The sequence below is a fragment of the Eschrichtius robustus genome, chromosome 1 (genome assembly GCF_028021215.1).
Source record: "Eschrichtius robustus isolate mEscRob2 chromosome 1, mEscRob2.pri, whole genome shotgun sequence".
Classification (NCBI taxonomy): Eukaryota; Metazoa; Chordata; class Mammalia; order Artiodactyla; family Eschrichtiidae; genus Eschrichtius; species Eschrichtius robustus.
Window position 1 is genome coordinate 126,200,560 of NC_090824.1, and position 13,610 is coordinate 126,214,169.

Here is a 13,610-nt window from a genome sequence, read left to right on the forward strand (position 1 = left end):
ACTGTATGTACCTTTGCAAATCTGTGTTGTTTTGTGTGCAAGCATTTTTATTGGTATTGTGTTTTAGGTCTCATTTGGTTGTTTTACTCTTTCTGCTCAGCACTTGGTGTTTCAATCCATGTTGCTGTAAATACACGTGGTCCTTGCATCTGTAGTTGCATAGTAGTACCACATTTTACCTATCCATCTACTCCTCCAATGTGGACACTTAGGTTGCTTCCAGCTCCCAGTAACCACAAAACAACAACCCAGCAACAAAATCCTCTTACATGTCCCCTGATGTGCCTGTAAGAGAAGGAGCTGGCTTTTAGGGTCAGAGTTCGCTGTGTTTAGTTTCCCTCATTACTGCCAAGACTCTTTGCTGGAATGGCTGCCCCAGGCTACCCCCCACCAGCAGTGCACCTGGCCATGACACCCCTCATTCCCCACCACCATCTGGCATTTTCCAGTTTTTCTAATTTTTGCCAGTCTAATCGGTGTAAGTGGTATCTCATTGTCATTTTAATTTGTATTTTTCTGATCATGAACAAATCTGACCATCTCTTCATATGCCTGCAGGCTTGCGGAGGTTACTGTTCCTTAAATGCCCACCCAAGTGCTTGGGGTCTGACTTTCAGCGCCTGGGGGCGCCAGACCAGGCTCCCGAGTCGCGAGCCAGGGGCCTGCGGGAGGTCGTGCATCCGGGACCGGGAGGCTGGGACAGCTCGCAGAGGAGACAAGCCCAGCGGGACCTGCGGAGCCCCAAGTGGCTCCGAACCGCTGGGCCGTGGGCTGGTCGAGGGAGCCCCAAGAGAGACCCGCAGTCTGGCCCGGGATGGGGGGCGGTTGGGAGGTCGGAGCAGCTGCGCCCGCATCATACCCAAGAGCCGAGGAGGGGCGAGGGCTCTGGAGGAGTGGCTGCCGCCTGCCTGCACTCCGTCGCTCCCGGGAGCCTCGTCCTCACCCCTAGCTCAGCTCCCCCTCCCTCAGCTCCTGGGCCCAGTCGGGCGGATGCGCCGCTCGCGACCAGGCAGAACGCAGAGGAGCTCCGGAGCGGCGGCATGGAGGAGGAGCTGGCGTGGGAGACCCAAGGCCGTGAGTCCGCCTGGTGGGGGCCGAGACACGGGCGGGTAGAGGCCGAGAGGATGCGCCGCAACCCAGCGGGGGCGACCGAGCCTGCAATCTGTGCGGTCCGCGTGGCCACCTGCGTCTTGGGCTTCTTTGTGGCCCCGAGAGGAACTCGCACCTGGCCGAGGGGACATTGGCTGCTCACCTGGGACTTGGGGTGCTCCCCGCCCTGGAGCGGAGAGCTTGGGTGGAGGAGACATTAGCTCGAAAGAAGATGGTAATACGATCCTTTATTGGGTACTTAACTTTGTGTGCCAGACTGAGCCGGGGCTGGCACTTTATTTGATCTCCACGGCAGCCTTCTGGGTAGGACCTACTGTTATCTCCATTTTGCGGAAGAGAGAGCTGAGGCACAAAGTGGTTAAACAAGTTGCCCAAGGTCACACAGCCTTAAACTGGTAGAAATGCTGAGGGTCACGGCTCCCTGAGAATGTCGGGGCTGAATGGGGAGTGGAGGAGGTACGGTGTGCTGCAGGGGGGATGAGGGCACCTCAGAGCCGCCTCCAGGAGTGTGCCTGGCTGCTAGGGCCTCTGGGCCAGTCAGTGGCATCCCTGTGGACATCAGCCAGCTTGGGGGACCTTTGGCTGCACTGCCTGGTAAAGGGAGAGAAGGACTGTGCCATTTTCCTCAGTGGGATGCAGATGGGAGTGGGGGTTCTATCAGGTGCTAAGTCTTTCAAACAGTACAGGTTCTGCTTGGGGCAGACATCACTTGAGCAGGCCCTTAAAGAATGTGCAGCAATGGATCATTGGGGTGCGCGGGAGGGAATTCTGCGCAGAGGACCCAGCATAGGCAGAGGCTCAGAGGCCAGAGTGCAGTGTGTGTCTGTTGTGGCCAGAAAGAGGATGCATGAATTGAGATGGATGGAAGAGATGAGACTGAAGTTGATTTCACTGGCACTCTGCAGGGCCTCCATGCTCTCCTTCAGGCTCTTGGCTGTTTGCCAGCACAAACCAGGCTACTCTTCCAGGCTTCCGCCAAGAGAAAGGGAGTCAGAGCTGGTAGGGATCTCTACAGATCACTTTTTCACCCTCCCCTGATTCTACAACGGAACTGAGGCTCCCAAGAGGGATGTTTCCTGCTGTTAGAAAGTGGCAGTGTGGGTACTAAACCCCAGCTTCCCTAAGCTTACGCCTGAACTGCCAGATCTTTTGCTGAACCTGGATCTTGGTGGTTTTCGTCCAAGAGTTTAAGGAAAGGAACGCTCAGGACAGTTGCTTCCCGGAGATGTTTGAGATCTGAGAGGGATTCTTCCAGAAGGACCCTCTCCTCCCCTATAGGAAAGGCAGACCCTTTCGGGGGTGAGGAAGGGTGGCGCCATCAATGGGGACCACACTTGGAAGGAGATGTTTTCCCCTCTCCCCTGAAGTATTGACATGAAGCTCCCCCTGTCCCCCCCGTACACCTCTTTCCTGCCATTTACCTGAGCTTGTGGTTTGGTTTTCCAGGGAACAAATGAGTCTCAACTGGGGCAACATCTTATATAGTTCAAAAGCCCTGAAGAGATTTAATGATTTGTGTGTCACTTATTCATTCAGCAAATATATGCCAGGGCCTGAATTTTGGGATATAGTAGTTCACAAGTCAGACAAAAATCTCTCCCTTCATGGGCTTATATTATAATGGGGGAAGCAGACACTAAAGCTAATAAGTATGTAAATATAGCATAGGTCAGTGGTGAGGGGTGCTGTAGAGAAAAGCAGTGCAGGGAGGTGGGTAGGGAGGGTGTTTCCTTGGTTGGGGCTTCACTGGCTCAGAGAACCCTGAACAAAGGAAGCCCCACCACCCCCAGGTCTTTGGCCGCCAGAATTTATTCTCTGACTCTTTGTTTTGGAGGAATAATAGTGATGATGACGATGGTACTATTTGCCAGATACCATGCTAGGAGCTTTTCACATACTTATATCCAATCATTACAATAACCCTGCAGGGCAGCTCATGTCCCCATTTTGCAGATGAGGAAACTGAGGCACAGAAAAATTAAGTAACCTAAGTCACACAGCCAGGAAATGGCTCAGCCAGAGGGCAGCAGCTCTGAGGTCCATAGGTTGCATCTATGAGGCCTCAGAAAGCCCCAAACCCTCTCCTGTATCTGGAAAGCCACGTGGAATTTATCTGGAAAAAACAAATTGATGGCCGGCTTCTCTGTCACTTTAATGCATCCTAGCTTTCCCTGCCAAGACACTGGCGACCTGTCCCTGGATACACAGAGGGGCTGGGTCTGGACATTCACAGTGGACCAAATGTGCAGGATGTAGGTTCAGCAACAATAAAACCTCAAGTTACATGTCCTGTACTGATTGTGCAAAGGGCCAGCCAATATTGCATTGGCCAAAAAGTTCGTTTGGGTTTTTCTGTAAGATATTACGGGAAAACCTGAACGAACTTTTTGGCCAGCCCAATATTTGTCCCTGTGCTTGTGTATCTAAGCCTTTCTGAAGGGGGGACAGGCATCTGTCAGCTTGGGGATTTTCAATGTCACTAATGGAAGCAGAGTTTTGTGGATTCCTCCATGTGCTCAGCCTTGGGCCCACTGTGAAATGTGGGTGGGTTGGCAAGTGTCAGGTGTGGCCAGAGCCCCTAAGGAGCTTGAGGTCCAGCCAAAGAGACCGGACATCCTTATAAGCCAAGAGCAGTCAGGATGACGGCAGCATGGGGGTCTGGTGAGATGAGCCCTGGACCACGTCGTCAGGCCTGAGTCCCCCTGGCCTGGCCACCAACCCTCTGAGCCCACCACTGGCCATGGCAAGGGGCCGGAAGGGGGGCTTGGAGGTTCCTTCTAGTCTGAGACTGAGATGAAGGTGCAGCGACAAGGATGAGAGGAGTGCAGAGACCACAGAGAAGGCAATCAGAGAGGCCCCACAGCCGGGAGGCGAAAGCTGGTTAGGATTTGGGGATGAGGAGAGAAGAGGTGGAGGGACCAGGACAAAGAAGCCGGGTGAACACGTGCCTCTGGCCTCGCCCGGGCCTGACGCAGTGGGTGGCTCAGTAAATCCTGGCTGCCTTCTTCACTGATGGAGCCATGGAAAAGGTGGTTATCGACTCCAGTGGGAATGAATTGCATTCCCTTCCTCAAGAACAGCAATAGCAGTCAGGAAAACTGGATGACGGGGCACCTCTGAGGGGAGGGGCACACACCTGGCTCCTGTGGATGGTCTCTTTTTTTTTTTTTTTTTAATTAATTAATTAATTAATTTATGGCTGTGTTGGGTCTTCGTTTCTGTGCAAGGGCTTTCTCTATTTGTGGCAAGCGGGGGCCACTCTTCATCGCGGTGCGCGGACCTCTCACTATCGTGGCCTCTCTTGTTGCGGAGCACAGGCTCCAGACATGCAGGCTCAGTAATTGTGGCTCACGGGCCCAGTTGCTCCGCGGCATGTGGGATCTTCCCAGACCAGGGCTCGAACCTGTGTTCCCTGCATTGGCAGGCAGATTCTCAACCACTGCGCCACCAGGGAAGCCCCTGTGGATGGTCTTGCCCACGGTCTCCCAGCTTTAGGGTTCTGCCGAGTCCTGGTCACGTGGACATGAGGTGCGTTGGAAGGAGAAGCAGCCTGTCTGGGGAAGTTTCCAACATTAAGAAAGAGGAGAGGCATCCACCCACCATTCTGAGCTGGAAGACCCCCTGCCTAGGAGACATTTAGTCCAGGGAGGGGCTGTTCCCCGATCCTCCTTACACAGTGTCGGGGGTCCTCCGCCCTCATCCTGCACCTCTTTTTGTCCCCACAGTGCTTCCTCTGGAGAGGCAGCTCCATGAGGCTGCCCGCCGGAACCACGCTGGGAGGATGAAGGAGCTGATCGGGAGGAGAGTACACATCAGGGCCAGAAATCACGTGTGTAAAGGGGCTCCGGCTGGGAATAATGCTATAGTGTCACCTCCACACAGGAGGGACAGTTCACAGAGCCTGGGGCAGGCACATCAGCACGTGTTAACTTGGGGGAGGCTCAGGCCCTGTCCTCCTTGTCCACTTTGTCTCAAAATCTCTGAGGCCCAAAGTCAGGGTCAGGATTCCAGCGCTCTTAACTCTTAATCCTGGTGACCCATTCAGTAGGCTCCTCCAAGAAATAGATTTAGAGTCAGGAGGGCAGGGGGTCAAAGGTCAGGAGTCGGAGGCTGGCAGATAGGGACAGGCACCTGGAGAGACAAAGGTGGCCTGGTGCCTCTGGTCAGAAGTCCAGGGGTTCTGGACCAAGGGAGGCTGATGTGTCCGTTGCAATTTTTTTTTTTTTTTACAGTGTTTTGTTTTAAAGTCTTTATTGAATTTGTTACAATATGGCTTCTGTTTTATGCTTTGGTTTTTTGGCCACAAGGCATGTGAGATCTTAGCTCCCCGACCAGGGATCCAACCTGCAGCCCCTGCACTGGAAGGCGAAGTCTTAACCACTGGACCGCCAAGTCCCCGAGGCAGCAATTTAGTTCAGTTCTCTGAGGGCCCGCTGTGCCCACTGAGTGTGTAAAATTGTTGTTGTCCCAGGCCTGCCCTTGGCCTGGTGGGGAGGCAGACCTGGCCCTGCTGACGAGGCCTCACGGAAGGGTGCAGGTGGGCTGGTTCACAGCCCTGCTGGAGAAGGGGGCAGAGGGAAAAGCCATTCTTCTGGTTGGGGGCACTGGGACGGGCCTGGGTACCACGTGGGGTAGCCTCTCCATGTGCTGGGGCTTCTAGCTGTCAGAAGCATCTTAGAGGAGATGCCAGGGCCTGGGTGAGAGGTCAGTGGAGGCTGAAAGGGTTGGATGCAGGATTCCTGACTGCAGCAGTTATCCTCTGTCGGTTTGATGTGACAGGGGTACAACTTGGGTCTTCACAGCCTGCCTAGGGCTCAGTAATAGTAGCAGGAATTCTAGGGTGTGTCTGGTGTGTTTTGGTTTTCAGAGCACTCATCTACCTGTTTCCTGGTGGTTCTCACTCACCCCTGGAGAGGGGAGGAGAGCAGGGAGGATTAGTCCTATTTATAGATGGAGGCAGGCACAGAGGGCAGCAAGTCACCTTAGGTCACACAGCACATTATTGGTGACTGGAGCCTTGGTCTCATTTCCTGGACAAGCACTTGCAAGGAAACATGGACTTGCAAGTTGAACTTGCATCTTATGGATGATAGGTTGCTAATGCCAGATTCATTCATTCATTTACTCATTGAATGATTCATTTGTTCAATAAGTATTAAGGGCTTACTCTGTGCTGGCACTGTGCTAGGTGATGGGGACAGCAGAACCCATGGCAGACATGGTCCCAGCCCTCTTGGAGCTGATAGTCTGGTGGGGGAAAACAGACAGTAAATAGAGTATCTCACAAATAGTTCATTCCCACTGTCACAATTTGGGAGCATGTGGGCGTCAGAGGGGCCCTCTCGGCCAGAAGTCTTCCCAAGGAAGTGGCATTTTTGTGGGAGCCAGTGAAAAAGGGCAGTGTTTCCAGGCAGAGGGGACAGCATGGGAAAGGAGGGGACAGCTCGTCCCCAGAGAGACCACACAGAAAATTAGTATTTTCTTTTGTTGCCCCATCACATGCTGAAAACTGTGGAGGGAAGTGGGTTCTTGGGTTGGAGGCTGGCTTCCCCAAGGCCTGCTCAGATGTGCTGAGGGCCAGAGACCAGGGTGAACTGCCAGGTCGGTCTGACAGTGAGTTTGGGGGTGGGGGGTAGGTCAGAACCCTTCAGCCCTGTTCTGAAGGAAGGAGGGGACAGAACCCAGGCACTCAGGATGCCTCAGGGACTTGGAAAATAATCCTCAGACACAGGTGGCTGCCCAGCAGAGGGAGCAACAGGAACAGACTTAGAGACAGGATGTTGTCTGGCGTCTCTGAGAAGCAGTGCCGGGCCACGCAGGGCCTCATAGGCCCAAGGTTTAGGAGTTTGATCCAAGAACAGTGGGAAGCTGGGAAGAGTTTTAGGTGGGGGACAGACGGATCTAGACATGGTGTTTTACTACGTTCATTTCAGCAGCTGCAGAGTGGAAGAGGAGGGGGTCAGAGCAGAGCTCTGGCCCCAGCCGACTGGTCACCAGAGCCAGCAAAGGTCCTTCCACCCCGCAGACCAGCTGTCCTGGCCGGGAGGTAGGGAGGCTGTGCGAGGTGGGCCGGGCAGCCAGCTGGTGCCTCACAGGTTTCCTCTCCCTCCTGGCAGGTGGGCAGGGTGGCCCTGCACCGGGCCGCGGGCGCAGGGCACGAGCAGGCTGTGCGGCTGCTCCTGGAACACGAGGCTGCTGTGGATGATGAGGATGCGGTACGGGTCCCCTCACGCAGGCATGTCTGTGTGCGTGTGTCCGTCTTCCTGTCTGTCTTAGGGTGGGGCAGGGGCATCAGAACTCATTCTGGGTCTATGAGCCAGCTGTCAGTGCCGAGGTTGTCACTGATACACAGATAAGCAGGTGCAGGCTGGGCAGGGGGTCAAAGTCTTCAGGGACCAATGACACTGAACCAATCCCACTTTCCCTTTGCACAGTCATAAAGATCTCTTCATTTTCAAGGGCCTTTCAGTTCTCAGCCTTTTCAGTCCCTCGTGATGTCATGTGAACAGGGAGAGATATGGGCTGTAGAACAGGTAATTGGGTGGGTTGACAAAGGCCTCATTAGTAAAGTCATCAGGAGGGAGGTCTCTCATGATATGCCACAGGGCTCTGCCCTGGCAAACACTAACTCACAACCTGGATAAAGACTAACAGTCTTACTTAGCAAATTGGCACGGAGCACACTGCTAAGAGAGAGAACAGAATAATAACAAGGTCTACAAATTTATCCCTACGGGTTTGGGTAAAGAGCTGAATCTGACAACGGCATTTGGCAGGGATACATTTTTTTTTTTTTTAATTTATTTCATTTATGGCTGTGTTGGGTCTTCGTTTCTGTGCGAGGGCTTTCTCCAGTTGCAGCGAGCGGGGGCCACTCTTCATCGCAGTGCGCGGGCCTCTCACTATCGCGGCCTCTCTTGTTGCGGAGCACAGGCTCCAGACGCGCAGGCTCAGTAGTTGTGGCTCACGGGCCTAGTTGCTCCGCGGCATGTGGGATCCTCCCAGACCAGGGCTCGAACCCGTGTCCCCTGCATTGGCAGGCAGATTCTCAACCGCTGCGCCACCAGGGAAGCCCCAGGGATACATTTTTTAAAAATTATAAACTTCTCTGCAGAAACTTAGCTTCCACGGAAATACTTTTCTTTGTCCTGACTCCTCTTTGCTCTGAGGCCCCACCACGAAGGGGGCTTGATTACAAGTCAGGGCTGGGAGTGGGGCAGCAACACCTGCCTCCCCACTCCCTCACCCCATCTCCCTGCTCCTGCTTAGGCTTCATTTAGAGATGACCCTGGAAGGAGAGTGTCTGGGTTCCTTAGTCTGAGTGTCCCAATAAACCACTGGAACTTCTTGCATCAGCCTTTTGCCCACAAAGACCCTCACTGTTGGGACTTGCCTGGTGGTGCAGTGGTTAAGAATCCACCTGCCAATGCAGAGGACACGGGTTCGAGCCCTGGGCCGGGAAGATCCCACATGCCGCGGAGCAACTAAGCCCATGCGCCACAACTACTGAACCTGCACTCTACAGCCCATGAGCCACAACTACTGAGCCTATGTGCCACAACTACTGAAGCCCGTGCGCCTGGAGCCTGTGCTCCACAACAAGAGAAGCCACGGCAATGAGAAGCCCGCGCTCCGCAACGAAGAGTAGCCCCCGCTCACCGCAACCAGAGAAAGCCCGCGTGCAGCAAGGAAGACCCAACGCAGCCAAAAATAAATAAATTAAAAAAAAAAAAAAAAAAAAAACCCTCACTATCACCACCATGCTCTGTTATTTCTTCCTTGAGGGACTGAGTGAGAAAAGAAGATATGAGGGAGAATAGTAAGAGAGGGTGCTTACAAATCTTCTCTGTTTCCTTTGCAAACAGCAATAAATACGTTTTGAAAAATAAGAAGGCTGGTAGGCATGCCTACTTTAATAACAGGAGGGTGGAGGAGACACTGGAGAAGGGAAATCCTGTTGTTGGGGGGATAGTCTCTAGTGAAAAGCCACAGGGCTCTGTCCTAGATAGTTCCTGGAACTAGGCCAGTGAGGTATCTTGGGGTTCCCACTGGCAAGAGGCTCTGTCTCCCATGACTCTCCTCCCCCAGCCTTGAGCCTTGACCCTTTTCATTCCCAAGCTCCTGTGGGCTTCTCCCCTTGGACTCTGTCCTTCGTCCTCCAGCCAGCCCACAGTTACTGATACTCTACCAGTGGTTGAGCTCAGTGCTGGGTCTCCTGGCCTCTTTGGTTCTAGCTGAGACCAACTCTAGTCCCCATTTGAGGTGCTATGGTGGGTCCAGCACCTTCCCAAGGTTTCAGGAGGAAGGACTTAAATTCTTGTGGTCACTCTTGGCTCTTACTTCCAGCTTCTGCTCAGTTTTTGCCGTCCTCTTGAAATTTTGCACATAGTCCTTTGTCTCTACCTTGGCATCACCCCTAACATGGACCACAGTCCTTCTCCCCACTTTCCATAGAGACCCCATTCACATACTTTGATGTGGGGCAGGCTTTCCAAAATAAGAGATGGAGGGGATTTACATTACACACAAAAACAATGTAAAAATCCTAAAATCCTGTCTTTGACTTTCCTGTTCTTTATTATTTTCTTTCCTTTACCATATGCTTTATTTTTTTCTTTTTTTTAAATTTATTTTTTAAATTGAAGTATAGTTGATTTACAATGTTGTGTTAATTTCTGCTGTACAACAAAGTGACTCAGTTATACATATACATACATTCTTTTTTATACTGTTTTCCATTATGGTTTATCCCAGGACATTAAATATAGTTCCCTGTGCTATACAGTAGGACCTTGTCCATCTATTCTTTTTTTTTAAAATTTATTTATTATTTATTTTTGGCTGTGTTGGGTCTTTGTTTCTGTGTGAGGGCTTTCTCTAGTTGCGGCAAGCGGGGGCCACTCTTCATCGTGATGTACGGGCCTCTCACTGTCGCGGCCTCCCTTGTTGCGGAGCACAGGCTCCAGACGCGCAGGCTCAGCAGTTGTGGCTCACGGGCCTAGTTGCTCCGCGGCATGTGGGATCTTCCCAGACCAGGGCTCGAACCCGTGTCCCCTGCATTGGCAGGCAGATTCTCAACCACTGCGCCACCAGGGAAGCCCCATCTATTCTTTATGTAATAGTTTGCATCTACTAACCCCAAACTCCCAGCCCATCCCTCCCTCCTCCCCCCTCCCCCTTGGCAACCACAAGTTTGTTCTCTATGCCATTCCTGTTCTTTAAAGTCCCTTGGTCCTTTCCTTGTCTTGAGCTTGGCCTCTTTCCCTGCCCCACTTTCAGTGCTGTCCTTGTCTGTACCATCCCCGCCCTGCCTCCAAATTCCTGCCATGATGCCCAGTCAGTTCTTTCTGGGTTTCACCTTTCATCCCAACCACTTGTCACGGCTTTTACCCAAACCCAGTTCTGTCCCTAAGAGGGATTCTGGTGCCAACCACTAAGACCCCTTTTCCTGGTACCCCCCAGAAGCTCTTTGTGGAGCCAAGTGGGGAAGCGGTTGTGACTAGGGTGCTCTGTGCAGGTGCTGGGGTGAGGCACCCTTTCCCCCAGAGGTCCAGACTGTGAAATTGAGGCTGATTCAGGACTAGGCCAACCCTGTTCTTCTGGCAGCTTAGAGTGTGCTGGGGATGAGGACACATCAGGGGACACTGATCCCTTAGCCCTTCCTGAGGTGGGCTCTGCATTTCTGCTCCCAGCTGGACTTGGGTGCATTTTCCCACTGCAAGCCTGCTTCTTATGCTTGTGGGGAGGTTCTGTGGCCCATCAGTACCAGGTCACCCTGTGAGCTCATTCTATGAATGACAGGCCAATGGCCTCACCAGAGGACCCAGAGCCACACATGACCCTGTTTCTGTGGGAAAATATGTTCTGGTCTTTGAACGCCCAACTTAGAGACAAACTTTGGGGCTGCCCAAAGCTGAGGGAGGCCAGTGCAGCCTGTAGGCGGAAGGTGGTGATGATCTCCCAGGCCTCTGTTCTGCTCAGACCCTGCCGCATCCCACCACACTCAAGGAAAGACAGAGAAAAACCACTTCTAAGAGGGTGGCTGGCTGTCAGTGCATCCTGGGAGGTGAGTTTGGAGGCTTGGGGGTGCTCTTCACAGAGAAGGAAAGACTCAGTAGAGGTGGGGATAAAGGCTGCCCTCAGATGCAGAACCCCATGAAGGTGGAGGTCAGTGCAGGGGCTCTGGTGACCTGGAAACACTTCGCAGATGTTGAGGAAGAGCATCCTGCAAATAGGATCTGGGCTGCCATCAGAAGAAGGCCTAGATGTATTTTCAGTTGCTCCAAAGGGCCAGCCAGTAGGATGGAAAGCACAGGGATGCAGATTTCAGTTCAGCATGAGGAGGGACATTTCACTGTGAGAAGTGTTTGACGTTGCAGTGGTTGTCTTGTGCAGCGGCGAGATGCCATCCCTTCATGTGTGCAGACCTAAGCCATCTGCCTGCAGGATGTGCTGAAGGAGATTCAGACAGTTGATTCTCAAACGCCAGTCCAGGATGAGGTCTTCACCGGTCACAGCAAATCAGAAAATTAGAACAATGCAGTGTATGTTTCATGAAGCTGTATTTGGAAAGAGTATACTCTGAGATCAGCTCCTTCCAAATTTTTTCTGGTAAAACGGTCCATCTTTATGAACTGGTGGTGAGAGGAGATGGCAGCTCTTTTATTTTAAGTTTTATTTGGTATCCCCACAAAGGTTTGCAGTTGTTGGGAGAGTAAATCCTCAGAATTATCACAGGGAGAAAATCTTTTTCCCTTTTTTCTTTTCTTTCTTTTTATTGTATCTATGTGAGAAGACGGCTGTTAGCTGAACCTACTGTGGTGATCATTTCACAATATATGTAAATCAAACGATCATGCTGTATGCCTTAAACTTATACTGTGATGTATGTCAATTATTCGTCAATAAAACTGGGGGGGAAAAGTTTGCAATAGTATATCAGCCTCTGTTTAAGACAATTTCCTGGACTTTAAGTTCCTAAAGCCCAGAGCTCCCCGGCCTGGGTGGCACTTAAGGTCCCTTATGGTTGCACGATTTTGCAAAGCACACTTGGGCCCAGGTGGCACAGCCCCGCCTCCTCACAGTCTCCTCCCTTCCTCCCCCATGTCCTCTCCCCGAGTTTGGGATGAATGCGCTTCTCCTGTCTGCCTGGTTCAGCCACTTACGGATCCTCCAGATCCTGGTCAACTCTGGGGCCAAGATCCACTGTAAGAACAAGGTAAGGCCTCAGCTGGCAGTCCCCTTGCCCCCTCTAGCTCCTGCTGCACAGGGCTGCCCCGACCTCTGCTGCCCGTCCCCATCACTGCCCCCTCTGTCCCCTCATGTGCCTCTGCCTGCCCCAGCTTGCCTTGACCCTCTGAGAACCGTCCTGAACCCCCAGCTGAGCTCAGCCTTCTGAAGCTGGGACCCTCACTACTTCCAACTGGGGCTGGGAGAAGGGCCTGCGGACGCCTCTTTCATCAGCATTGAAAGCCCCTGGTCCCTACTCTTTACCACTTTGTGATGTTGGGACAGTCCCCAGTCCTCTGGCCAGCCTCTTGTTCACAAAGAGGAATTAAAGTAACACCCTCAGAAGATTAAATGAGAAGGAGGTAGGGCCTTCTCCCTCCCACGGGGCCCCGGCTCCCTTGTGGTCAGTATGGCCAGGTAGAAGGAGCAAAGCACCATTTACCAAACTCTGGGACCTTGGGCAAGTTATTTTACCACCTGAGCCTCAGTTTTCCCACTTGGAAATAGGGGTGCTAGTACTCATCTCTGAGCTGAGGCAGAAGTAAGTGCGGTGCTGTATCTAAAGTACCTGGCCCAGTGCCTGGCACGTTAGCGACCCTGGCAGTGCCCCGTTGCTCACTGGTGTGTGCTATGGTTTGAGGGAGGAGAGCCCCAGGGAGTCAAGAGTGCCCAGAATCCCTGAACTGGTGTCTCAACTTTTAGGGGGTTGGTGGCCCTTATGAAAATGCAAACATTTCTGGGCCAAATACCTTCAGCCAGGAGTTCTCAACCTTGGTCCTTAGAGAGACAGAATTTGGGGATCCATGAGCTTTGAAGGGAAAACAAGGACCTTTTTTTTTTTTAAACTGCCCTCTGCTTGAAATTTTAGCATTTCTTTCCATGATGAATGCAGGTAGAATTAATATTACCTGTGACATTGTCTCTAAGACAAAATGTAGCTCTTTTCATATCACATTACAGTTTTTGCAGTTATCTCAAAATACTGTTTATGCTCATGATTACTTTGAAATCATGGCGGTAGTTATTAGACCTTTCAGTAGATCTTGTTTAATGGATCAGTAAAGCACATATGCTACTAGATAAAAAATTTGGGTTTTAATATTTTGATAATTCTATTTCAATATCATTGTTTTTCTTTTCTTGTAGGCAGAATACTGTCTGCCCCAAGATGTCCATATCCCTATCCCTAGAACCTGTGAACTCTAGAACCTAACATGGCAAAAGGAATTTTTCAGATGTGATTAAGTTAAGGACTTTGAGATGGGGAGACT

At 51.9% G+C, this 13,610-nt stretch overlaps 1 protein-coding gene across 1 annotated transcript in view; it reads left to right on the forward strand.

Moving 5' to 3' along the window:
• The first annotated feature begins 1,040 nt into the window (after nt 1-1,040).
• Nucleotides 1,041-13,610, forward strand: part of ANKDD1A (ankyrin repeat and death domain containing 1A) — a 34,912-nt gene continuing 22,342 nt past the window's right edge. The window contains 4 exon segments of the mRNA XM_068536563.1: nt 1,041-1,074; nt 4,836-4,939; nt 7,227-7,355; nt 12,230-12,328. Coding sequence (XP_068392664.1) covers nt 1,041-1,074; nt 4,836-4,939; nt 7,227-7,355; nt 12,230-12,328 — 366 coding nt within the window.